Source organism: Falco rusticolus, chromosome 3 (genome assembly GCF_015220075.1).
Source record: "Falco rusticolus isolate bFalRus1 chromosome 3, bFalRus1.pri, whole genome shotgun sequence".
Classification (NCBI taxonomy): domain Eukaryota; kingdom Metazoa; phylum Chordata; class Aves; order Falconiformes; family Falconidae; genus Falco; species Falco rusticolus.
Genome location: NC_051189.1, coordinates 105,740,191 through 105,764,344, shown reverse-complemented (window position 1 = coordinate 105,764,344; position 24,154 = coordinate 105,740,191). Strand labels below are relative to the sequence as shown.

Sequence of the window (24,154 nt, the reverse complement as noted above, 5' to 3'; positions counted from 1 at the left end):
ACAGAGAAACCTTCGTCTAACGCACCGGTCACGTCAAGGCGAACTAACAAACCCTATGATTGTCTGGAGAATCGGCAGCGCGACTAGAGCAGGGCTGGTCAGGGTCATTTGGCACATGGACAACATCTTCCTACTCCCTGGTTATCAATCATACAACATACAACCTTAATTACACAATTTTGGTCCTTCACTACGTACTTATATTAACATTATTTCTTCACAATAATGATACCTAATGCAAAAAATACTGTTAAGGAAGAAATAAAATAAGAAAAGAATTAGCAAAAAATTACAAGTTATATACAGATTAAAATAAATTCCATCAGGAAAAGAAACAATTCTTTTATTATTTTCAGTTGGCCCCCGTGGGAATAATTTAAAGGCCAAGCGCCTGGGCAGGGCTGTGCTGCGGCAGCAGCAGAGGCAGATGTGCGGGGACGGGGCCGTCCCAGCCCCTCGCAGAGCCTGGCTTCTCTCGACATTGGCAGCTCTCGGGCCGACCTACCCAAGAGCTTTGTGCAAACAGATGACGGGGCCTGGCTGGGGCAGGCGGCAGGTCCGGGAGCCCGGTGCCCTTGCTGGGGTGACACGGTCCCCGCTGCCGCAGGTGGCAGCCTCCTGGCTGCTCCTCCCGCCTCCATCCCCTTCCCAGCTCCTCGCTGCAACTGGAACGGAAAAACAGCGCAGGGTGCAGGCTTGGGGCGAGAACACTTCAACTGGGATTTGCATTTACCGGACCATGCAAGAGCTTTGTGTCTATCCACACGCTGTCTTTGATTACTACACTTAATTAAGGCTTACTTTACAAACGACACGGGCAGCTCAAGTGGGCTTTTCCCGGTGTGAAAAACAGGCTCCTGCCCCCCTGCAAAGCTTGTCAAGAGCCCCCCGCGCTGCCAGCAAGGCAGGCATTGCCTGGTGCTGGAAATGCCAGCTGGGGGGCTCGTAACTGGAGCTGGCAGAGGGGGTCGGGCTGTGGGCACTGGCTCTGCAGAGGTGGTGGGGTCAGTGCCAGAGCCCAGCGCCTTCCCCCACGGCACGTGATAATTTACAATAAAATTACATTGCAAATTCAAATTTTTAAAAAAATAACAATTCATGCGGGCTGATGCTTCTTACAGGAGTGCCGGACACATTCAGCCATCAGTCCTGACAACACTAGTCCCGTACTTTTGCATAAATACCTATTTCAGACCGTAACTTCAGCCCCCGCCAGCCCAGCCCCCAAAAGATGAAGGTCAGCAATTTGCCGTGAGCCACCAAAGTCCGCTGACCAGAAGCAAAAGCTTCTCAACTGTTCCTTCTGGTGCCTGGCCAAGGGTGTGCGCCCGTGCTGGCATGTGTGCCCCCGCAGTGTGCCCGGAGGCCAGCCCCTGCTGTCACAGTGAACTGGTTATACTGGGCACTTCAGCCTCACTCAGCAACTCCAAGAGCAGCAGCTTAGGCTGTCAAGAAATGATAACCTCTCCCATGGCTTGTAAACAAGTTCATTAAATAGGATGTTGGCTTCTTCAGGTGGCTGCTTGGTCACACTGAGGGAGCGCTGGCGGCAGCTGCAGGACCTAGTGCCCGTCCATCGTGAGCCCCCCCTGGGGCGGGGGTGAGCCAGTGGGTGCTGGGGGCTGCACAGCTGGAAGGGAAGCCGGGACAAGTCAGTCCTCGTGGTCTGTGCCGTGGTGGTCACAGCCAGCCTATGGCTCTGGAGGGGAGATGCTCCAGGGCTGACCCTCCTGCCTGCTGCCCTGCCTGGGGGCTGCACCCCCTGCCCTGCTCCCTCCCCGCCGGGAAGGCAGGACCTGGGAGCGCTGGCCCCGCTCTGCTGCTGCACATTGGAGCAGCATTTTTAGGTTGCTGCCTGCAGCTGGGGTGTGCAACAGGCCACTTGTCAGGGTCTGTTACTGACCTGGGACTGAGGAGGGGTGCTCGGCCAGTGGCAGGTGAAGGGTACCACTTGCAAAGCAAGCCAGACCATCCCGCCACCCATCCCCGCAGCAATGCTCTGAGCCAACAAATTCAATCAGGGTTTGGGCAGAAATAAGGTGGGGGGAGGGAGGGTGTTCCACTGTGGTCAGCCCATGGGCTCATTTTGTTTTGGTGTGCCCAGAAAAGAGTGGGCTTTACCCGCACAGAAGGGTCCTGGCATTACCACCGGCACAGTTGGGGTTTAGGCTACTCAACAGCTTTATTTCCACGGCACTGTCAGCACACAGCCTGCATCTTCATAAAACCTCCCTCATGGCTGGGGTGACAGTGAACAAATCATACCAAATGAGGGCCTTGGGAAGAGGTAGGTGCTACACCACATAACTTGTTTTAGTTGATAGTGCCACTGCCAAAACCAGCCCACCAGGGCATGCACCACAGCCCACGCACGCGTACCGCAGCATCCTCCACAGCAGCTGCTTTTGCATTTGGATCCCCCCACCGTGCGCCTTCAGCGGTACTCACTGCGCCTATACATTACCTTCCCGACACGTCGGCCCCATGTACCCGTTCAGACAGAGGCACTGGCCGTTCTGAGCGTTGCAGTAGGAGCTGCTGGGGGCACACTGGCACATCAGGCTGCAGTCGGGGCCATACCTGGTTGGCCGGCAGTCTAGTGAGGGGGCAGAGAGGCACTCAGACCGCTGCTGGCAGCTTCTGCGGCTGAGCAAAAATGCTCAGACAGTTCCCGCTGTGCAACAGCCAGAGCCTGCAGTGGCGGCCGAGGGCACAAGGCGGGGAGCTCTGCCTGCCCCTGCCCCAGCCTGCTCTTCAGCCCTGGTGATACAGGACATCAGAGCATCCCCAGGCCAACAAGGTGGCCCTTCTGCATTTGCCCCTCATCCTTTTGAGTCTGGCGATCTAAATACAAAGGCACTGGAGGCTGGGGGAGGATTTGCATTCAGATCTGACTACAAAGTGAGGTTGGAGAGGTGACTACCACTGTTCAGATGCCCTCTTACTCTTTGAGGGGACGCACACAAAAAAGAAAGTCCCCTTCCACACGAATTCAGCTCCAACAAGAGGGGTTTTGCATCCACGTTATGACTGGGCTCCTAGCTTACTGTCAGTGCCCCTCTTGTCCGCTCCCCTTTCTCACTGCCCCAGGCTGTGGCTTGACTCACCCGAGCTGCACTTGGGGCCAGTTTTCCCTGGGGGACACAGGCAGCGCCCCGTGGCCGGGTCGCAGGGCGCATCACCGACACAGTCGCAGAGTTGCTGGCATCCCTGGCCGTACGTTCCCTCCTTGCAGGCTGTTTTGAGAGGTGAGATACGGCACACGCGCTATGAGATCTCACCTTGGGAGCCAACTTGTTTCTCGGGAAGCCAGAGGAGGATGGGGTACCTGACTGACAGCGCTCGCCGCCGAACCCAGCAGGACACTGACAGCGACCGGTGGCTGGGTCACAGGCTGCTCCGTGCTCGCAGTCGCAGCGCTCCCAGCAGCCAGCTCCGTGGAAACCCGGAGGACAACCTGGGACGGAGCCAGGTGGAGAGCTCATTAAAGCACGGCTGGGTGGAACTCAGGCTCTGCTGTAGGCAGCCTCTGCAGCAAAGCCTCCATCAGCCCACCAGAGAGAAGCAGCGAGCTTTTTCTCCAAGTGCCCAGACGCCTGCGGTTGTTCAGTGGCCGGGGACCAAGCCGCAGCGATGCTCAGATGCAGAGCACAGCATTTCAGCCCCGAAGGGTTTGCTCAGCACCCCCACACCAAGCTGCGCAGTGGTGACCTGCACACCCAGCTGCCTTGAAACAGCACCTCTGTATCCAACAATCTCACGGAGAGAACAGAAACTACCTTCTTGCAACTACTTCTGCCGCCCGGGACGGGTTCGCTGTGAACACCAATAAGAGTGAGCCCACCGGCGCATGCCACCACATGTGCAACTGCAGCAGGTCACACCTTTGTCCCATGGTCCTGCCCTCCAGACCAGCTTTAGAAAACAACCGCCCCTCGCAAAGCCAAAGGTTCTTCCATGGGCACAACTCACTGTGCTCGCACAGGGGCCCGTAGCGGCCGGCGGGGCAGCGGCAGGCTCCCGTCAGGGAGTCGCAGGTGGCGTTGTGCAGGCAGGCGCAGCGCAGCTGGCAGTTGGCACCGTACCTTCCCGGCGGGCATCCTGCGGGGGAGATGCAGCAGCAGAGCTGCTCAGTGGGCAGCGAGCCGGCCCCGGCCCCGCTCCTGCGCCTCAGGTCAGGCCAACAGGCACAGGCAGGGATAACAGAAACTGGACCCGGTATGAAACAGACTGAGCGAGCCCTGCAGTTACTGGGCTGGTGAAGGACAATGCACTCAAGTCAGGTTTACCTAATTCACAGGATTTCCCCGTCCACCCAAGCGCACACAAACAGGAGCCGTTGGCTGCATCACACAGCCCCCCGTTGCGGCAGGAGCAGGTCTGCTGGCAGCCCACCCCGTACCGGTGCTTCTCACAGCCTGCAGGACAAGAGGCAGTGGCAGTGGGCACACAGAGCATGGTGCAATTCGGGCAGGAATGCCCAAGCACAGGCAGAGGTCTTTGGGCAAGAAAACAGGTTCCTGCTCAGGACCTTTTCCAACCCACTGCCTGAAATGCCTGCTTGCCCCAGTGCATGACCCTGCAGCTGGTATTTACCTTGCTCACAGGCGGGACCAGCTCTCCCTGGTGGGCAAACACAGTCTCCGGTGACCGGGTGACAGGTAGCACCTTCCCCGCAGGAGCACACCCCAGCACAGTCCTGGCCATAGCGACCAGCAGGGCACCCTGGCGGGAGGAAAACCTTGAGCAGCCCTGGTCATGCCAAAGCACAGCTGGCTACGTTTGAAGCCCCAGAAAGGAAAGGCTTCTCAGCGGGGAGGCAGAGGAGTCTGCAGCCCTGTCACTAGTGCACAGGGTGGCTGGCAGGCCAGGGGAAGAGCTGTTAGGTTTCCTTCTGCCGGAGCAGCAAAGCATTTTTAGCAGGGAGACAGCAATACAGTGATGGCATGATGCAAAGGCTCATGTCTCAGGCCTTTCGTAGGGGAGAAATCATTTTGGCATAAAACAAAAGGAGCAAGAAAATATTTCCGTGGTTAAGACTGACAGCAAAGGACATCAGCTGCAACTGCATTCCCGCAGCGAGGGTGGCACTACATACGCCAGCCTCCGTGCTGAAGCAGGGAGGGCACTGCTGACAGTGCAGGTTGCAAAGTGAGAGCAGGAGCTTTTTCCTGCTGATGGGCCGATGCAAGAGGCAGCCACTGGGACGCTTCTCATCTCCCACAGGGTCAGCAACCTGGCTGTGTGCAGGGTTTGCATCTGCCACCATCGACCTTCTGCTGAGGAAACTCCTGCCAGCTCATGTCCCCTCTGGCTGACCCAGGCACTCACCAGTACCGCAGTCAGCACCGACGTAGCCAGCCGGGCAGTGGCACATCCCCGTGGTAATGTCACACAGGCCCCCGTTCTTGCACTTGCATGGCCTTTCGCAGTTATGGCCGTACCAGCCAGGAGAGCACTCTGCAGAAAAAGAAAAGAAACAATGGCCTCAGTCCCTAAAAAGATGAGAAAGCAGTACAAACACCCTGGAAAACCCCACCACATGGATTCGCACAGCCATTTCATCAGACAGCTCTTGCTGGAAGCGGGTTCATGCCTGGCTGGTACAGTCGATGGGTTTCTGATCCACTTTGTAGCACAGAGCTGCTCCAAAGCACTGAACGGGTCAACCAGAAATGCGTCAAGGGCACACGACTCGCATGCATCCCTTCCATGACCTGATTGTGCCAGATGTGCCCCAAACATCACAGCCAACACTAGCTCCATGCTCAGGTGCCTCTGCCCTCCCGGCAGCACACGCCGGCACCCAGGAATGCGACAGCTGGTCTTTAGCAGGAGCCAAAGACAACCCCACAAAGCATTTCTAAGTAGCCTCATGGCAAAGAAGCAACACCACCAGACAGTTTTGGACTGTTCAGAACCCCTCTGCTGAATAGGTGGTAAATATCCCACAATTTAAAAGGAAAACAGCAAAAAAATCCAGCCTGAGCAGAGATGAGAATGATGTTTTGTTTAGATGAACTCCTACTTGCAAATCACTCAGCAAGAGACACTGCAGAGGTCAGAGCCTCTCGTCTGTGCGCAGGGCTGGGCTTGGACAAGGGAGCAAGAAAACGCTTGCTTGGACAGATTCAGCTCCCGAGCTGTGAGAGCTGGGCAGTGGTAAGAACAGAATGAGAGCAGACCTCAGCCGTGCTGCTGAGGACAAAGGCAACATGGCAAGACACCAGGGAAGACAACCCGTCCAAACCTGTGCTTCAAAGCCACTCCAGCAAGCTGGCTGCTCCCCAGGCTGAGGCTTCTCCGGCGGTCAGCCCAGCACCGTCCCCTGCATCGGGGGTGATGGCTCGGCACTGGCGCCACCAGTGCTCCCAGCACCGGCACTGTGCTTCCAGGACGAAGCGCAGCAAACTGCAAAGGTCTGCGAAGCGGTGGAGGAATGGAGCATGGACTCACCCAGCTGGCAGGCAGGACCGTGGAAGCCAGCGGGGCAGACGCACGCCCCGGTGACTGGGTGGCACTCCTGGGTGGCTCCGGCACACTGGCAGATCTGACCACAGCCCTCACCGAAGGTCCCTGGCCGGCAGGCTGTCAGGAGAGAGGGCACCAAGGTGATCTGCTTAGCGGGAGTTATCCCACCCCTCTGTGCCAGATTTCTTTTCCCTTTTTTATTTTAAGCCAGGATTTAGGAAGTTGCTTTTATGACAGCGAAAGTTCTCTCTGCTACTCAAAACGCAAAGGGACCCACACGCAAATGGTTCCTTGACTCCGAAGACCTGGCTTGAAAGGAAAACCGAGTACTTAAAGGCATTAGATGCCTTTTACAGTGCTGGCCCTACCGACCCTCGTACTCCTGCAAGCTTCCATCCACACACAGGCATCTCAAACACAGCCCATCCTCTGGGTCAGGAATGTGCTCACATGCCTATGTCTCTTCCAGACTTGCTCATACCCACAGGAGCTCATTTTAATACTGATTTATTGCTAATCCTCTGGATAAATACATAGCTCTGATTTCCCACTTGGCTCCCTGTGCTTTGCTAACATTTTGTGGGCATGCACCCAGCTGCCAAAATGTGAGTTGCTCCTTGGCACAGCTTGCTGTTGGGTTTTTTTTTTCTTGTTGTCTTCCCCCCCCCACCCCCACCCCCCGCCCCCTATTTTATGTAGCAACTGCTTGACCCGTCATGTCCCAGAGCCTGTCAGCAGAACTGTAAGAGGATCGCTGCCTCCTCCGTACATTTTTCACATCCAGAGCCCGTGAAGCCCGGCGGGCAGCCGCAGCGGCCAGTGATGTGATCGCACGGCACTCCCAGGGGACAGGCACAGCGACTGGCACAGTTCTTCCCGAACGAACCCGGCAGGCAGGCTATGGGAAAAAAAACAACCCAGAGATGTGAGTCTCCTGACGGGCTTTCAAGTTAGTGTCAATGCTCGAAAGGTATCAGAGCCCAAGAACCAGCTCCTGCCCTCAGCACCTGGCTAGACAGCATTTTTTGCAGCAACCCAAAAGCCTCTTTCAGGCCAGGCTCTCAGATCCTCAAAACGCGTTGCCACAACTTGTAACTCTTATTAAAAACGTATTTTCTCTCCTTCCCAGACTCCAGAAGGAGCCTCAGTTTGTCCTGAGCCACAGCTGAAGGGATGCCGTGCTGCTGTGGGGATGCTGGCTCCGAAGGGATGCCGAGGGGGTGCTGGCTCCAAAGGGATGCCGAGGGGGTGCTGGCTCCAAAGGGATGCCGAGGGGGTGCTGGCTCCAAAGGGATGCCGAGGGGGTGCTGGCTCCAAAGGGATGCCGAGGGGGTGCTGGCTCCAAAGGGATGCCGAGGGGGTGCTGGCTCCAAAGGGATGCTGAGGGGGTGCTGGCTCACCTTTCTCACAGCGCCGGCCCCTCCACCCCCGGGGGCAATCACAGGCACCAGTAACGTGATGGCATGACACGTTGTCCCCGCAGTCGCAGTGCTCTTCGCAGCGTGCCCCGAACAGCCCCTCTGGACAAGCTTCAGAGATGCAAACATGGGAGAGACAAGTTACACAAAAAAGGTGACGTGGGTCTTCTTTCACTGCAGTTTCTGTAGGCACACACTTCACACTTTCTGTCCCTTTCATGCCAGTGCTGTGACAAGGCTGGTGACATCGGCCAGCCTGCAACGGCATTATTGCTCCGGGAAGTGGCATGGCCAGAGCCAACGGACGGTCTCGCCTTTGGTTTGGCAGCGATGGGCAGTGCGGGGAGGACGGTGGTCCCACCCTCACCCCATGGCACGTATGGTGCAGGAAATCAGTGCCCAGCCCTGAACGCGCGCCCGCGGCTGCTGGCATGCAGGAGCACGACTGTCTCGGCAGCAGCACCGGTCACATCTGCAGAGGGTACGCGAGCAGGAGGCACCACTGGAGGTCACCTCATTCGATGTGAAAGTCTCTGTTTAGCTGCACCACATGGCTTTGCAAGTGTTATTCCTGGCACTGTTTAATGACAGCTGGGTGCCAGAACAGTATATTTTAATCACGGCAGCAATCGTTTAGTTTTGCTGCTTCTCCCGTTGTCAGAGGCACCTGGTTTCTAAAGCAGCTGCAAAACAGAATGTGTGCAGCACCAGAATTATGCAGAAGTCGGCAACTGCAGGTGCAAAATCTATGAATCTAATTTTCACTTCTGCCTCATGAATGAATGAAAAAAAAAAAAAAAAAAAAAAAAAAAAGGCAGTCAGTCCCTGTACAACTGTCCAAACAGGTTACTTGTCCACACAAGGGCCAAGTTTGTACATGCAGCTGTGGTGAGAGCGCGGCTGCACCGCGCACACAGCGAGGCGGATATTTGCACATACACGCAGTTTGAAATACAGCTCTGTGGGAAGCCAAGTAGGGGAGCCTAGATTATTTTTTTTTTTTTTAAAATCATATAATTTCTGCATTTGCGGGTGAGATTTTTAGTTCATTTATATTGCAATTATAAAAGTGGCCCTGCAGGTGAGCTCAGTGCAAGCAACTGTGGGTAGGGTGAGGCAGGAAAAGTCCCCGGGGTGTGATGGCCAGGACCACAGGGGCACCTGGAAGCCAAAACTTCCAAACACCCGTCTTCTGTAACCTCCACCCTGGCAGAGGGACCTGGCTGCTGGGGGTTCCAGGTGCAGGGTTTTGGAAGCGCGTGCTGTGATGCTGGGAGGGGATGACGTGCCCGAGGATGCAGCACAATGCAGCTACTCGCCCTTGGCCGGTGAGGTGAGCTGGTAGCTCGACTCTGTGGCTGCCAGCCACGCTGCTGGCAGCCTGTGAAGGGGGACATCCCCAGCAGGAAACCTGAGAGCACTTCGATGCGGCCAAGGGCAGCCACAGCAGCAGCTAACTGAAGCCAACAAGTAACGGCATTGGACTCGGTCGCGCCTTTTGCACCACAATATAAGGAATATGCCAGGCTGAGGTGTCATGACCCCTGAAAGGGAAGAACCTTGTGGATCTCTTCTTGGCGTGCTGATACTCAAAGTCCCTGTTGCTGCTCTTTAGTAAGGCCAACAGGCTTTTCAACACTTCCTCATAGCACAGGGATTGCCAGGGTATGTGTTACAGTTAAAGATAAGGCGAACACAGGAGCCGGCTGAATGACAGATGTAATTATTTGCTGGGGCTTAGGACCGAAGCCAGGCATTTATGGCCACCATAATACAGGGAAGTGCAGAAGAAAGAATGGAAAGGCGATGATCTTTTGTTGCTATTAAAATAAACAGGCCACAGGAAGACCTTCACTCAGTATTTTGGTTTCACTGTGCAGGTAGTGGGGGGGGGATTGCGGTCCTGCCTTACATCCCTGCTTGGAGCCTGCAGCTCTGCAAGGATGCCATGGGGCCTGTGCCTTTGGGGACGCCATCCCTCTCCCACTGGCATGACCACAGGCTGCTGTGTGGCCTCTGTGCCTCATCGCTTTTAGGACAGCCCTCAAAGGAAAGCCGAAAGCTCAGTGGTGGGCAAAACCAGAGCACCCACCAGAATCATGGCACCCACAAGCTCCCTCTGCATGCTGAAACCCAAATTTTATGTCCTTGCTTAAACCGCCCCCCCGGTCCCCAGAACCCCTTCGTGCAGCACTGATGTACCATCAGCATGCGGTACCCATGGCCAGGACCCCGCCTTGTGCCCCCACTTACGGCTCTCACACTTCTTGCCCGTCCAGCCAGGCTGGCAGGTGCAGTGGCCCTCCTGGCGGTCGCAGAGCCCTCCGTGATGGCACTCGCAGCGCTGCCGGCAGTCCGCCCCGTGCTGCCCCTGCGCGCACTCTGGGAGGAGGCACACGGTGAAAGGATGCCCTGACACCCAGCTCCCCGCGCATGCACGGGGAAGGACCCCACTCTGACACCCACCTCCCCTGACACGCACGGGGAAGGACCCCCACCCCCCTCACTCATGAGCTCACACCACCCGCACCACGCACGTCACTCCCCGGTGGAAGACAAATCCAAAATGGGACCCGTTTGTGGCAAAGCCCATTCTGTGGCACTGCTGACGCACCGTTACTCACCCAGCTCGCAGGCCAGCCCTGTCCACCCCTGGGGGCAGGCACAGAGCCCTGTGGCAGGGTCACACGTGCCACCGTTTTGGCAGAGGCACCGCTGGCGGCAGCTCCTCCCGTAGAAACCCACCGGGCACACTGAGGGAAAACCAGGCCGAACACCCCAGTCAGAAACCAGCTCCGAAGGCAAGCATCATGCCTCTGGCCACCTGCCAGGGCAATAGGTGGACAGCCCGATATAAAACGAAGCCCTTATTTCTTGCGATGAGAGGCAGGGAGAGGAGCCAGCAACACCCTGAGGCTGCCGAGCTGCCTGCATAAAGACATTTGGTATTTTAACCTGCTCAGGTAAGAGTCAGGGATGACACACGGGACCGGGTGCTTTTAGAGCCTCTTAGCTCTGGTGGTGGCAAATATGCAAAATAAAGGTTGGGAGAGTTCAGCAGCCAGGAGAGATGCTCCATTGGTAGCCAAAGCCTTTGGTCCTGAGCTGCAGAGCACCCTCCTCTCTGAGACCCAGACAGTGCCAGTGCTTGGCAGAGAAAAAAAGCCATTTAAGCACATGAATAATTGTTCTGTGCAGAGTTTCACTGAGCTGTGCCTAAAGGCATCACTGACTTGGTGTCAGAACGCTCAGTGCAGCGGATGAACAAGATGTTCCTCTTATGTGCTGCTACAAAACTGCAAGTCCACGCAATTTCTGGTGCTCTCAGAGAAGGCAAATTCGGCTTCTCTCTTTGTGAATGAATCAGGAAGCACCACACAGCTAATTACCATCTTGGTTACAATCTGGCCTTGCTATCATACTGTCTCGGCTTTTGGTAGTCACTACTCATCGAAAACTCTGACCCACCTAGAGAAATGCCGTTTTTAGCACACACTGGCCGAGTAAGCCGGCAGTCTGAGTTAGGAAGCAGCCATAAGGTGCGTTACCTTGCTGGCACGTGGGTCCCGTCCACCCGGCTGCGCACAGGCACCGGCCGCTGACGTGGTTGCAGGTAGCGTTATTGAAGCAGTTGCACGTCTGGCTGCAGTTCTCGCCATACCTGTTCTCCTGGCACACTTCGGGGGAGCAGAAGCAGGCAAAACTGTTAGGTAGCAGGTATGAATTACACCAGCCAGACTCCTACTAACCATCCCAAATGCACTCATCCGGGAGAGGAACCCACACCGGTGCGTGGCTGCTGTGGATGGCTGCCTAAGCTGGTTTTTACGGTGCTACGGGGAAACTACAGCTGTATGCTACAGATGGCTGCCAGCCAAACGTGGACACTTGTTATCGTCAGCGTTACTTCATTTTATCTATTTGGAAAGCGTTTTGCTGGATGCCCAAGCCCTCATCACATTCAGCAACAACGTGCTCAGCCAGAGCCCCCTGCAAGTCCCTCTCCAAACCCAAAAGCTGCCCTGCCACAGAGAATTAACTTCCACCCAGAGAAGCACGCACATGGGGAGCAGACCCCCAAACCTCTGGTCTCTCTGCTCCAGCAGCACAAAAGACAGTGAAAGCTCTGGCTGGAGGGCTGCTCCTGCCTCCCCCCGTCCCGTCCCCCGCCACAGCGGGGGGGGCCAGGCTGTGGGGCACCTACCCTGGCCGCAGCGGGGGCCGGTCCAGCCCGGGGGACAGCGGCACTGGCCCGTTGCAGGGTCACAGTGGGCACCATTCAGGCAGTCGCAGGCTTGCCGGCACTCCAGCCCATAAAATCCATCAGGACAGGCTGTGGAAAACAAAGGAGAAATCCCCACAAAATGCCTGTACGGGGAACTGGAAATCCCCCAGCAGAGAAGGGATGCCCCTTGGTAGCCTTTTGGCTGTGCCTGCATGACAGCCACCTGTTAACAGCTCTCCCTGCAGCAAGCAGGGCAGGAGAAGATGGGATGCATGTCCGTTATGGATGGTCAAGGTAGAGGACGAAGCTGTGGTGGATCAGAGGAGCAACGGCATCACGTTTCTGACCACCAAGAGCCCAAGCAGGCTGGTGGGGGGAGCCAGAGCCCTGCACCCAGGGACCCCTTTGAGAGGCTGCTCCAAGACCCTGTGTGCAATGCGTGTATGCACATGGGTGGCCAAGGCAGCTGGGCATTTACTTCTACATTTTGTTAGTTGGGGGGGGTGGGGGGGTTGGGTTGGTTTGTTTTTGGTGGTTTTTTTCCCCTAAACCTTCTTCCTTCAGAATTAGAACCAGAGACTTAGCAGCTTGTGGACACGCGGTTTTCCCCATCACCATCCCGAGGGATTCTTTTTGCTGTAACAGCATAGCAAAGTCAGACAAGCAGTACAGACCCTGCCAGCAAGGAGCCCGCGGTCTGTGGGAGCTGCTGCCACTGCCTCCTCCCCGGGCACAGGGACTTACCGTGCTCACAGAAGGTTCCTCGCCAGCCTGGGCTGCAAGTACAGGCGCCGCTGACGTGGTCACAGGCAGCCCCATTGTCACACTGACACCGGTGCCGACAGCTCAGCCCAAACCATCCCTCCGGGCACTCTAGCAAGCAGAAGCAAATGAGACTGAGAAGCCTGTCCTTCCCTGGTGTCGCTGGGAAGCTGTGCTAAGGCAGGAGCTCGGGCTTTGCATGGAATAACAGTATCTGGCAGCTGCTTTTTTTATAGCAGCCAGAGAGCTCTACCCTACCCCTTACAGATGTACACCCACGTCACCCAGCCACCCTCAGGGTGGGACTGGACTGGCAGCATCACTGACAGGGCACGGGGACTGAGCTTCTGTGGCCAAACCAAGAAGCACCGTGGGAGAAATCTGCACCACGGCTTCCTCTGCTGCCTTTCCAGGGAGAAGGCAGAAGCCTCCCGGCCCGCCTCTCCAACGCCTTTCCCCTGGCAAACACATCTGTACGGCCTGGCTGGGTTTCAAGGCAGCAGGGCGGCCGGCTGGCAGCACTCACTCTTCTCGCAGCGGTTGCCCGTGTAGCCAGCTTCACAGATGCACTGCCCCGTCTCCGCGCTGCAGCTCCCGTCGCCGTTGCTGCAGTTGCAGGTGTGAGCGCAGTCGGGGCCCCAGCGACCCGTATTGCAGGCTGAAACACAGGAGGGAACCAACCCTTAGCAGCGAGCGCGCCACTGGCTCAGCTTGTCGTTGGCACAGCGCTGCCTCCTCCTCGGGGTGTTGTTCCCATTGATCACAACTGCTCGCTTGGGCAGAAGGAGAAATGCGGCTGTTGGAGCTCAGAAAACCCAGTGGGACAGTGAGAGCAGGTGCTACGTTAGAACGTAGTTGATGTGAATTCATTCTGCAAGCAAGCCCGCTGCAGCAAGGCAAGTGGCACCCGGTGGCACCAGCAGGACAGACTGGAGACACCTAAAGGATCTCAGATTTTTCTGGCTGGCACAGCATGATGGTGACAAGGAAGCAAAGGACGGCATAGCTTTGCACAGGTCAGCACCTTCTAGAAGCGATGGACAATGAACAGCGGGTACGATACCTCTCTGACAGTTGTGCCCCGTCCAGCCAGGTGCGCAGCTGCACGTCCCGGTCACAGGATGGCAATGCCCATCGTTCCCACAGCTGCAGCTTAGCTGGCACTCTGGGCCAAACCAGCCAGGCGGACACACTGCCAAGACAGACATGGACCGACTGCAGGCGGGTGCCGTAACACCACGGCAAAGGCTTCCCTCCTGACTGACCCCAGGGGACCTGGCCATGAGCACTGATGCTCCTCGGCACAGCGTGGCGCTGAGCGGGATGAGGGGTTACGGTTTTACCTCCCATTTCTGCTGATGCCAAAGCTACCGCTGTGAGGACCAGAGGGACCTCAAGGGAAGAACCCAGCCCATGCCCTGAAGGCACACGCAGTGCCAAGCCCTGCTCTGCTGAATGTGGCGGTGCCTGGTCAGCAGCTGGATGCTCTGCTTGCTAAAGCAGCTCCTCCAGGTCCACCTAAACAAGCCTCACCCCAGCTGGAGGCAGCCGCCGCGGCGTGAGGGACCCGATGGAAGATGGCACTCACCATCCTGGCAGCGGCGGCCGGTGTAGCCGGGTGGACACAGGCAGGCTCCCGTGGCAGGGTCACAGCTGGCGTTGTTTGCACACTCAGGACAGATCTCCTGGCAGCCCAGGCCCCAGCGCCCGTCAGGGCAGGCTGCAGCATGGGCAGGGAGAGAGGACACGCAAGCCGAGGCGTAAGAGGGAAACGCTTGTTTTCTGGTGCACAGAAACGGGTTCCCTTTTCTTGTTCATACTAGCAAGGACAACAACGCTTTGTTTGTTTTATAAACAGTGTGTGAGCCCTCGTAAGTGCTATTCTGATCTCATTCCAGTACTTTCATGTCAATTTTGGATTCACATCTACTTGTGGGGAGCTCAAGGGCTCCCTGCTCGGAAATGGTGTTGCTGGCAAAGGGTCTTCACAGCTGCTGTCACATGTTAGTCAGCATTCCCAGATCCACTTTTAGTTGCAAAGATGAAGCAGAAGGCTAAGAACTGATAGAACTGGGGCAAGAATCCTTGTCTAACTGCTCCCCAGCTGCTCCAAGGCATGGTAAGCACTGTGCATGTGTCGTTTTATTGCTCAGTCAAACCACTAGGAGCAGGACATCTATCTATGGCCAATATCTTCCAGCTGCTGTAATACTATATAATCATGTACAAGTTTTTAATTTAGAATTATCTGGTTTTCCAGAAGTTAAAGAGTAATATGGTGCAGTCAATTAAAAATACACATTAGTTGAGGAAGACTGCTTTCCTATTTTAAGGACTGCAACAACTGAAAGATCTTCATCTTTTTTTATTGCACATGTTTACTTGTACTTCCCTCAGCTTCAACAGCAGAGCCAAGCTAGCTGAGGCTATTGTTTAAGACTTACCACCAAAAGCTGCATTTTTTCTAATTTTCCATGAAGATGATTCTAATTGCACCAGACGTTTTTAAAACTAATTCTAGCAAAAGAAAAATAATGGCTAGATGCCTAAATCCCTACCTCGGCCCATTTGCTCCTGTTGCCTCCTCACCTTGGCCGCAGTCGTGTCCCGTCCAGCCTGGCAGGCAGAGGCACTGCCCCGTGCTCCGGTCGCAGGGTGCTCCCCGGCAGGAGCAGGGCTGCCGGCAGCCCGCCCCGAACTTCCCCGCCGGACACTCTGCGTTGAAAAGAGCCAGGTGAGAACCGCTCCCTCCCCAGCCACCTTTCCCAAGTGCGTATCGCTGACCAGAGCCACACAGCAAAGGAGCCTCTGGCTGCGTAAGGAAAAGCTGAGCGGTGAAAGGTTCCTGTGCTGCAGAGGGAAACGGTGCTCACGGTCCTGGTCAGGACCCTGTCACGCACATGGGTCACCTCTAGCATTTCACCCCACTGCCTTGATTTGCCTGTCTTAGCATCGCTTCTCTGCTGTTGCTTGTCCTTTCAAAAAGCAGTTCTTCATACGAGAGCAACCGGTCACATGCCCAACAGCTGAGGCTAAAGTGGTCTCCGACCTGTGAAGGCGATTTTGCAGAACGAGCCGCTCCCTTGCCCTGCACCCCGCAGGCTGTGCCCCGGCCGTGCTGCAGCCCTGCTACAGGCACCCACCGCCAGGGAACAGGACAGGGAAGACACGCTTTTGCTTTGCCTTGAGACAGACGCTCGTCCCCCGGGCCATGACCCCAGCCACCCTGCTCTCTCTGTGCTGGGCTGCAGCACACCAGGCTCACAGCCCCCAAACCCCGAGCATCCCTTGACTTTTATAAGATGCTGTGAGGGCTTTTTACTGCCCTGGCCGAATGTCTCCAGGATCTGGAAGCCAGCCTTTTAAGAAGCAGCAAGGCTTGCAGCGGGTACGTTGACATGAAGCAACAGAGACAGAGCATCCTCACAAGGCAGGAGGAGTAAGGGCTTTTCCTTCCCCCTGCTCTGAGTACCAGGGTGGTACTGCTGATAGCAGAACACTGGGTTTGCTCTTTGTACCCAATGATACAATTTAGCAGCCAGCTAATTACGTGCAGACTGAGGGCCTCAGTCCCAAAGATCCTTAAATCCTATTTTGAGTCTCCCAGAAGAGCTCCATTGCTCGCAGTCCTTTTTGTTCACTGAAGCCAATGTTTTGTAAGGCTCTAGCAGATGCAAATACACCAGCATTCACAACGTACGGAGGAAAAGCACACCAGCGCGTAGATTTCAAGTGACACAGTGGAGTTTTTGTTATTCCTCCTCCTTGCTAATTGATGGCAGATGTTTGTCTTCACCCTTTAATAATTTCCAGATCCAAACAACAGCCAAGAGCCTACTATTTCTATACAAATATTTGTGTTATTTCCTGTGACTCCCCCCTACAGGCTTAAGCTCCTTTCTTATTCTTTTTAAAAATATCCCGAGCAAGAGCACCCAGCCCGCCGAGGCGCCGCATGGCTCTGGAGGCAGCAGCATCCCGCCACGTCGGGGGGGCTCTGGGGCTGTCGGGACCCCTGCAAGGGGGCACAAGCCCTGCAAAAGCTGCTCACACCTCTCCTCCTAATGCTATTTCAGCTCTGTTAGCACTTTCTTGCACTGGAACTTTTTGTGCCCATTTGCAGCTTTTGTTCTGACCACAGAGCAGCTATGTTCTATCAGTTGTGGTGTTATGCAAGGCAATCATGTGCTAGCAGCTTAATGAGGTTGGTTAATGGTTGTAACTTTTGGGTTGGGTGTGGATGGAGTGCTTGGTTAGACCTAAGTTAGTGCAGAAACTGCTGGGACGCTTGAAGCAAAATTCAGGTGCTGACCCTCACAAGCCTCTTAATGCAGTCTGTCTTCAAGGGCGGACTTCATTAGTCCAACCTTTTGCATTTTCTGCTGGATCCAAGCAGTTGAAGTGTGATTCGGAAGGAAGCAACCTCACAAGAGGAGGAGGAGGTTGGTTTTTCAATCGTTGGGCAGCTCTGAGGCTGGCAGAAGTTATTTTCCAGGAACCGTGCTCATGTTTTGTAATCATCCCCTCGTGCCAGTGACTCACTGCCTTTAGGTTCGCCCAAAACACCTTTGTTCAAAGGCAAACTCTCTGACACCCCAGCCATCTTCCGGGATCTTGAAAAGCTGCGGTCTCAGAGCCCGAGCGTCAGCTGCACGCACAGAGCTGCGCAGTTCAGTACTGGCATACACAAAGAGCAGAAGACTGCTCGGAGGTTCATGCAGAGGCAGTTCAAACCCTAATGTAAATGGAGGGTAAAGTTTTCTGCTTGCAGATCAAATAGAGTTTCAATATGGAATAGCGAATGGAACGGAAAATATGATACTGTTCTGCTGGGCACTGATTGCCTGGAAGGAACAAGATATCAAGGGGGGTGAAAGATAATTATCTAATTAACGTATCGATCTATCACCTTTATCTACAAAAGCTGAGATGCCCAAGTAGCAGGATAAAGTAAGACCTTGTTCTCCTTTTCTGAATAAGGCTCATTATGCTTCCCTGCCTCAAAGAGACTGCAGTACTTTACACCGACCTGCAACGGCAGCTCGTGTGTCCTCTAAAGGCATTTCAGCTCCTCGTGCATTCGCTCAACTGCACTGGGCCAGGGGGCAGAGCACGGGAGGAATTCTGGAAGCCCTTTGGTGTTGTTTTGTGAAGAAAAAGGTGGTATGTGTGAGGAATCATGAGTTTACAGCACGCTCCGGGTGGCCTGGCACGGCCCCTGCCTTACCTTGGTCGCAGTTCTCGCCGTGGTAGCCCCGGGGACACTCCTTCCAGCACTCTCCGGTGACGTGGTCACAGGACACTTCAGGAGGGCAGCTACATTTCTTCTTGCAGCCATCCCCGTAATAGCCAGGGTCACAGTCTGTTAACAATCATAATGAAAAAGAAAGAACATCTGGCATTACTCACTCGACCCTGGAAGAGCAGGCAGCCCCAGCTTGCAGTGATGGGCACTCACCAGCACCCTCCCGAGCTGACAGCTGGGCACAGCAGGATGGATGAGGTCCACCGTCCACACACACAGGCACTCCCACCCAGCTGTGCAGGTTCTGCCCGCTAATTTCACGTGACTAAGTTTTGTTCTTAAGTTAAACAAGAGGCGAGACACCTTCCAAGGGTGGAAAGTGAGCTGAGCTACTCCCCCCAGAAAACCAGCTAGGAAAAAAGAGGCTGCGGGAGGAGGAAGGGCGATGCTCTGTGAATGCTTCTCGGCAACTCACTCATCTCACAGCGCTTGCCACGGTAGCCAGGCTTGCATCGGCAAGAGCCATCCCTCTTGTCGCAGTCCTGCGTGTTCTGCTGCATGCAGTGGCACTCCTCCGAGCAGCCGGGGCCGAACGCCCACTTCGGGCAAGCTGGGGGCAGAGGGGAAGAGCTGGTCAGTGACCTGCGCGGCTAAATCACACCCGGCAAGGGACATGAGCTTTGTCACCAACACCGGCCCTTGCCAGGGGTGGTACCTAGAAAAGGCTGTAATCTAAGAATAATTTCTCTCATAAAAAAGGCAAGGACAAGCATACCTAAATGGCAGTACCGTCCGTACAGGCCAGGATCGCACAGACAGGCTCCGTAAATCCGATGGCAACGACCCCGGTTGGCACAGTTGCACTTTTTCCTGCATTGTTTCCCAAAAAATCCTTTTGGGCACCCTAGTAATAGAGAGAGGATTTTCTGGGAAGATGAGCGGATTTCAGCCTGTCATTCTCTTTCCGGCACGCCACAGAAAACGCAGCAAAATCAAAGCTGTACAACCCCAGAAATGAACCTAGGCAAAGGATGCAGCAAGTGTCGCAAAGGTGGCCGGCTTCTTTTCTGACCAGGAGCGCGCTTGTGCCATCAGGTAACAGTAAGAGCGAGCAGGTCCCTGCACCAGCTCGAAATAGGATTACTTCAGTATCTGGCACTCCTGTCCTTGCACCCAGTGGCACAGCGCATTTCGCTTGCTGCCTCTCTCCAGCCATACGAGGTGCCTCGAGGGCACCCGTCAGCTCGGCACCCCGCTTGAAACGGGAATGCTGGTCGTGCTAGAAGCCTGCCCTGCAGGGCGCTGGGGAGGGAAGTTTGTCATACATGAGAAAGTAATCCACGAGGCTGTTCCTATTGGTAAGTAACAGTGATATTTGCACTATTAAAGGAATAAATTTACTGTCCTTTCTCTGTTATGCTAAAGATCTCACTATTAGAAGCACATGGCAGCCAGACTGTGTCAGCAGAAAGCTCCGGCCACCATCTGTCCAGGCAGCATGTGCCTCCTCCCCTACAAAAAGAACAGCACAGACAGTTTAAGCGGAGGAAATGCCACCCTGGGACACCAGATCAGTTCTTTGTTGTTTATTTTAAACCTACCTTCCTGTTTTCTCTCTGTACCCCTCAATCACCTCCTTCCTACTGAAAGAAAAGGTTGGGGTATCTCTCACATTCATTTACATTCTGCTTTGGTCTCCTCCAGTAATAGTTCCCATATGCTCCTAACCACTTGTCTAAAGTCGTTTTGTCTCAGGCTCTTACTGGCTCATTTTTTCTGTGTTTTCAGATTATGTCCCCCAGATTTTAACTCTTTGGGAGCAAGAAACAAATACCAACAGCCAATGACAGCTCTGTTGGGTACTTTGGGTAACTACTGTTGTCACAACTTTTCGATTCTTTGGTTTTTCTTCAGCAGAAGAAACCTCCGCGGTTCTGTACATTCACCGCTGAATGTCCGCTTTCGACTTCCTTTTCTGTGTCATGGTGTAATACGGACAGATGGCTGCTCGCGGTCATTGCTGGGGACTGCAAAGGTCTTCCAGTGCAAAGACAAGGCATGCTACCTGGAGCACCACTTTGTGGGTGAAGAATGCCCTTTATCATCTTTTCCTTATTAAAACATTTTTCCACGCAAGACTAGGTGACCCAGCGAGTCAGATGGAGCAGGGATGTGTCAGAGCCACTTGTGCTGGGATGGTTCCACAAAAGAGTTAGAAGATGCTTTCAGTGAACAGCTACAAAGGGACCGGTGTAAGGCATTCCATGGAAAACACTTGAAGGGTTCAGAGAAGCACAACGGGAACATCAAAGAGTGGCGTCAGAGATGGCTGTAAGAGCCATTTATCAAATTACAGCAAACGCTCTACGCGTTGAAACAGAAATGAGCTACTGCCGCAGGCTGGGGAACATCACTTGCAACTGGCAGCTCAGGAATATTGCCATTTTCTTGCAGGAAAACGTTTTAGGAAGAAAACTGCAAGGGAGGCCCCTGTGTTTGGTGCCGGATTTTGGGACCCCACAGAGGTGCCGTCCTGGCGAGGTGAGACACCCCGTGCCCCACCAGGTCCCTGCGCCTCGCCACGGCTGTGGTGCGCAGGAAGGGGACAGCGATGGAGAGCCGCGGGCTTACCGTCTTGGCAGAGCTCGCCAGCCACCCCAGGTGGGCAGCGGCAGGCGCCCGTGGCGGGGTCGCAGGTGCCGCCGTTCTGGCAGCGGCACGCCAGGCTGCAGTTCCTCCCGAAGGTGCCGGCTGGGCAAGCTGGGGCGAGAGAGAGAGGCGAGGCTCAGGTGGCTGCCGCAGCCCCGCATGCAGCCACTGCCTCCCTGCATCCCACAGCAGGGGCCAGAAGAGCCGTCTCGCCCGCTGCCCTCCAGCATCACTCACTCTGGTTGCAGAGGATGCCGGTCCAGCCTGCCGGACAGTCGCAGCTGGTCTCCTCTGCGTTGCACGTGGCTCCGTTTTGGCAGTCCTCACACGTCAGGCTGCAGTCGGGGCCGAACGTGTGCTCCAGGCAGACTGCAACGAGAGGCACTGCGGGTGAGGGGCCCTCCCCAAGCCTGCCTCAGCATCTCGGAGACTTTGGGCAGAGAACCCCCACCATGTTCAGGCTGTGGCAAAGCTAACGCACCTGTGCTGTAACACAGGTTCTGTGTACACAAACAAGGCACTCGACACAGGCAAATAAACAACCCAGCATGCATGGTTAATTCTGAAGACTTCCAGGCAAGTTATGCCAGCTACCACTGCTGCAAAATGCCCACCAAATTTTTCTGAAAGTGTGTGCTCTCCTCTTGCTTCCATCTCTTCCTCCTCATCTTCATAGTCGTCATTAAAGAGCTGGGTAAATTCATCTCGCAGGATTGCGACATGAGGGATTGGGCGGATAACGGGGCGCCGACTATCCAGAGCTTCCACAGGGTCCTCTATAGCTAGGGAGGCAGTCACAGAGATGACAGTGTCAGAGTGGGAGAAGAGACAAGATCTCTAAGAGGTGAATGGCAGGACAGAACCTCTGTAATAGGAAAGGGAAAGCCGAAGTATCTATACAGGGGCGGCGCATCTGGTTTGGCATGGTTGGCACCACTGATCTCTCTCTGCATTGACACCTCCAACATTTTTGCAATTTGTTTGCTTGTTTTGGCTAGAATAAGCACGGGCCAGCTAAGTGACTTCAAAATCTACAGGTGAAGCTTTGATCTTAACCTTGACACAGCTCTGGCTTCTCAGGATCCTGAGCTCGCACGCATCCCATCACCTTTGCCCTGCTGTCATTCTGCCCAGACCGCTCAGCTTCTTTGGGTTTTCAGGCAACTTAACTCTTTCGTGGAAAATTAAACAAGACCACCCATGTAACAAAACGAAGCATTTCAGCTTGGTTCTCCTTTCGGAAGGAGTATCTATCAGGTATGGCTAAAGGTTTCCTTCCCTTGTGGGGTTAAAAATCGGGCAGCCAAGGGATGCACAGGCACCCTTGGGAGCCGGGGCAGGTGCTGCAGAGCCAGAGCTGGTAAAAGCCAGAGGGGCTGGAGGATGCTCAGGCATTTTGCCAGAGCAGTGAGGTACTGAGTGCTGCTCTTCTGGATCCAGCTTTCGGGAAGCCTCTCCAGGAACCTGGACAACACTGCTGGGGGTCATCAGATGGAGTGACGTGGTGGCTGCCCTAAGTAAGTTGGGTAATAGTGTGTTTGGTGGTGGGATAAAGGCACTACTGCTTAAAAAAAACAATAATCTGTTATTTCTTACAAGGAAAAACCGTAGAGGCTGGCGACCGTGGAAAGGACTCCAGTACTTAGGTTAACGTGGAGCTCTCGCCACGCTGTGTAACGTGGCTGAAATAGGACTGGCCCTGTCAGGGGAAAGCTTTCTGCTGGTGGTGCGAGTCATTTCCACTGCTATCAGTAGTTAAGTGCTGTGGAAAAGGTGGTGTGCAGGGCTAAAGAGCTCAAGCCCACACTGGCCCGGGCTGCGTGCGGGGGGCTGTGCTGGGGGGCAGCCTGCTGCTCGACCACGCGGCAGCGCAGGCGTCGCACTTACAGACACAGCTCCTTCGGTCCTCATCCAGCCTGTGTCCGATCTCGCAGCCACACTGGAAAGACCCTAGCTGGTTCTGGCATATGTGTTCACATCCACCGTTATCTGAAGAGCACTCATCCACATCTGAAAAACATGGGATATGGCAGTGTAATGAGAGCGGAGCCTCTGTACAGGACCGGGGGGCAGATATATTCCTGTCCACAGGTCAGCAAGCAGGTTGGTGGCATCCTCACCACTAGTTATGTCAAGCCACCTGACTCTAGAAATTGAGTGAAACCACCCAAAGTGTCTGAGGGAGCCCTGGGTTTCAGTACCATATGCTGAGTTTCAGTTCATGTCTCCCACTAATTTTGTAGAAACAGGTAGGTCAGCTTGGATTTTCACCTGGGAAATATTATGGAGAACTTTGGTAGTGAGAACAACTCATTAGGAGGAACAGCCCCACATTGTTACTGCTAAGAAGGCAACTCATCAGAGAGCTGACAGGAAAACTGGCACAAGCTGGGAGAAACGGGAAGAAACACCTGGCTGTTTGAAACCAGGTAGGACAATTCCTTGTTTTCTTAAAAGCTTGTGTTAGTCGCTGTCTTAGCATATTTTCTACAGACACATTTATTTTCCTGTATCTCTTGGGTGAAAATGATGGGCAATGTTAGCCTCTGGGGTTGAACATAAATTGATTTCTGTGAATTAATGGAGTCAGACCTGGACCAACTCCCTTGGAATTCGAACTGGGATAACGCCATGTGTTTAAAAGCCCCATCACTACTCTTCAGTTGTGCTGGACTAGCATATGGGTTAGAATAGCTGAGTTGCCTTAGCTCTAAGCAAACTGAGGAGGCTGACAAAATACAGAAAACCAAGATTAGTGGAACCTGTTCCGTGTATCTCTCCTGCCTTGCGGCGAGGCTGAGGACCGTGGCGTTGCTGGTTTACTTGCGGGAATCCAGCTAGATATTTCTGCTTACCATCACACCCGCAGCCGTCCGTGCTGAGCCTGTATCCAGCATAGCAGGCACACTCGTAGCCTCCAGGATAATTGTAACAGTCTTGCTGACAGCAGTGAGAACCATCATCACATTCATTGATATCTAAACAAAAAGCGAAGGGCACTGGATGTTAATGCATGTCTAGCTTTGCAGTGGTGATACTACTTGTTAAAACTGCTCCGTGACTAGTTCTGGGAAGATTTTACTGATCTGACTGCCAAACCCTGAGCTAGTAGTCTTGTTTTCCTCTTGAAATGAGTGAGGCTTATGTTAATGGATCATCCTCTGCAATGTGCTCCCCAGCCAAGGAGGAGTCCTGAATCCTAGAGGCCTGTGGGAAGATAATTGTGATTTTCAGCTCAAGATTGTTGTTAAAGGCTTTGTGTACTTACAAACAGGGGGAAGATTCCAACTGTAATACTGGCTCTTGTTTCTGATTTACCCTGTTAAAAATACTGATGCTGAGTTTGGAGATGGTTGAGGTCTGCATGGTTCCTACAAACTGAGT

The 24,154-nt window shown here is 54.4% G+C and overlaps 1 protein-coding gene across 2 annotated transcripts in view; it reads right to left on the bottom strand.

Moving 5' to 3' along the window:
- Positions 1 to 307: 307 nt before the first annotated feature.
- MEGF6 (multiple EGF like domains 6) overlaps positions 308 to 24,154 on the bottom strand; it is a 106,392-nt gene continuing 82,545 nt past the window's right edge. For both annotated transcript variants that reach the window (XM_037379205.1, XM_037379206.1), the window contains 28 exons: positions 23,626 to 23,748; positions 22,658 to 22,780; positions 21,385 to 21,552; positions 21,008 to 21,139; positions 20,753 to 20,881; positions 18,897 to 19,025; positions 18,597 to 18,731; positions 18,104 to 18,238; positions 15,466 to 15,591; positions 14,465 to 14,596; positions 13,940 to 14,068; positions 13,403 to 13,534; positions 12,859 to 12,987; positions 12,094 to 12,222; positions 11,438 to 11,566; positions 10,514 to 10,642; positions 10,143 to 10,271; positions 7,872 to 8,000; positions 7,241 to 7,369; positions 6,457 to 6,588; positions 5,332 to 5,460; positions 4,597 to 4,725; positions 4,290 to 4,418; positions 3,973 to 4,101; positions 3,329 to 3,457; positions 3,108 to 3,236; positions 2,465 to 2,596; positions 308 to 1,630 (listed from right to left, as the gene is read on the bottom strand). In XM_037379205.1, coding sequence (XP_037235102.1) covers positions 1,563 to 1,630; positions 2,465 to 2,596; positions 3,108 to 3,236; positions 3,329 to 3,457; positions 3,973 to 4,101; positions 4,290 to 4,418; positions 4,597 to 4,725; positions 5,332 to 5,460; positions 6,457 to 6,588; positions 7,241 to 7,369; positions 7,872 to 8,000; positions 10,143 to 10,271; positions 10,514 to 10,642; positions 11,438 to 11,566; positions 12,094 to 12,222; positions 12,859 to 12,987; positions 13,403 to 13,534; positions 13,940 to 14,068; positions 14,465 to 14,596; positions 15,466 to 15,591; positions 18,104 to 18,238; positions 18,597 to 18,731; positions 18,897 to 19,025; positions 20,753 to 20,881; positions 21,008 to 21,139; positions 21,385 to 21,552; positions 22,658 to 22,780; positions 23,626 to 23,748 — 3,602 coding nt within the window. In that variant the 3' untranslated portion in view covers positions 308 to 1,562. The remainder of the gene's footprint in view (positions 1,631 to 2,464; positions 2,597 to 3,107; positions 3,237 to 3,328; positions 3,458 to 3,972; positions 4,102 to 4,289; positions 4,419 to 4,596; positions 4,726 to 5,331; positions 5,461 to 6,456; positions 6,589 to 7,240; positions 7,370 to 7,871; positions 8,001 to 10,142; positions 10,272 to 10,513; positions 10,643 to 11,437; positions 11,567 to 12,093; positions 12,223 to 12,858; positions 12,988 to 13,402; positions 13,535 to 13,939; positions 14,069 to 14,464; positions 14,597 to 15,465; positions 15,592 to 18,103; positions 18,239 to 18,596; positions 18,732 to 18,896; positions 19,026 to 20,752; positions 20,882 to 21,007; positions 21,140 to 21,384; positions 21,553 to 22,657; positions 22,781 to 23,625; positions 23,749 to 24,154) is intronic.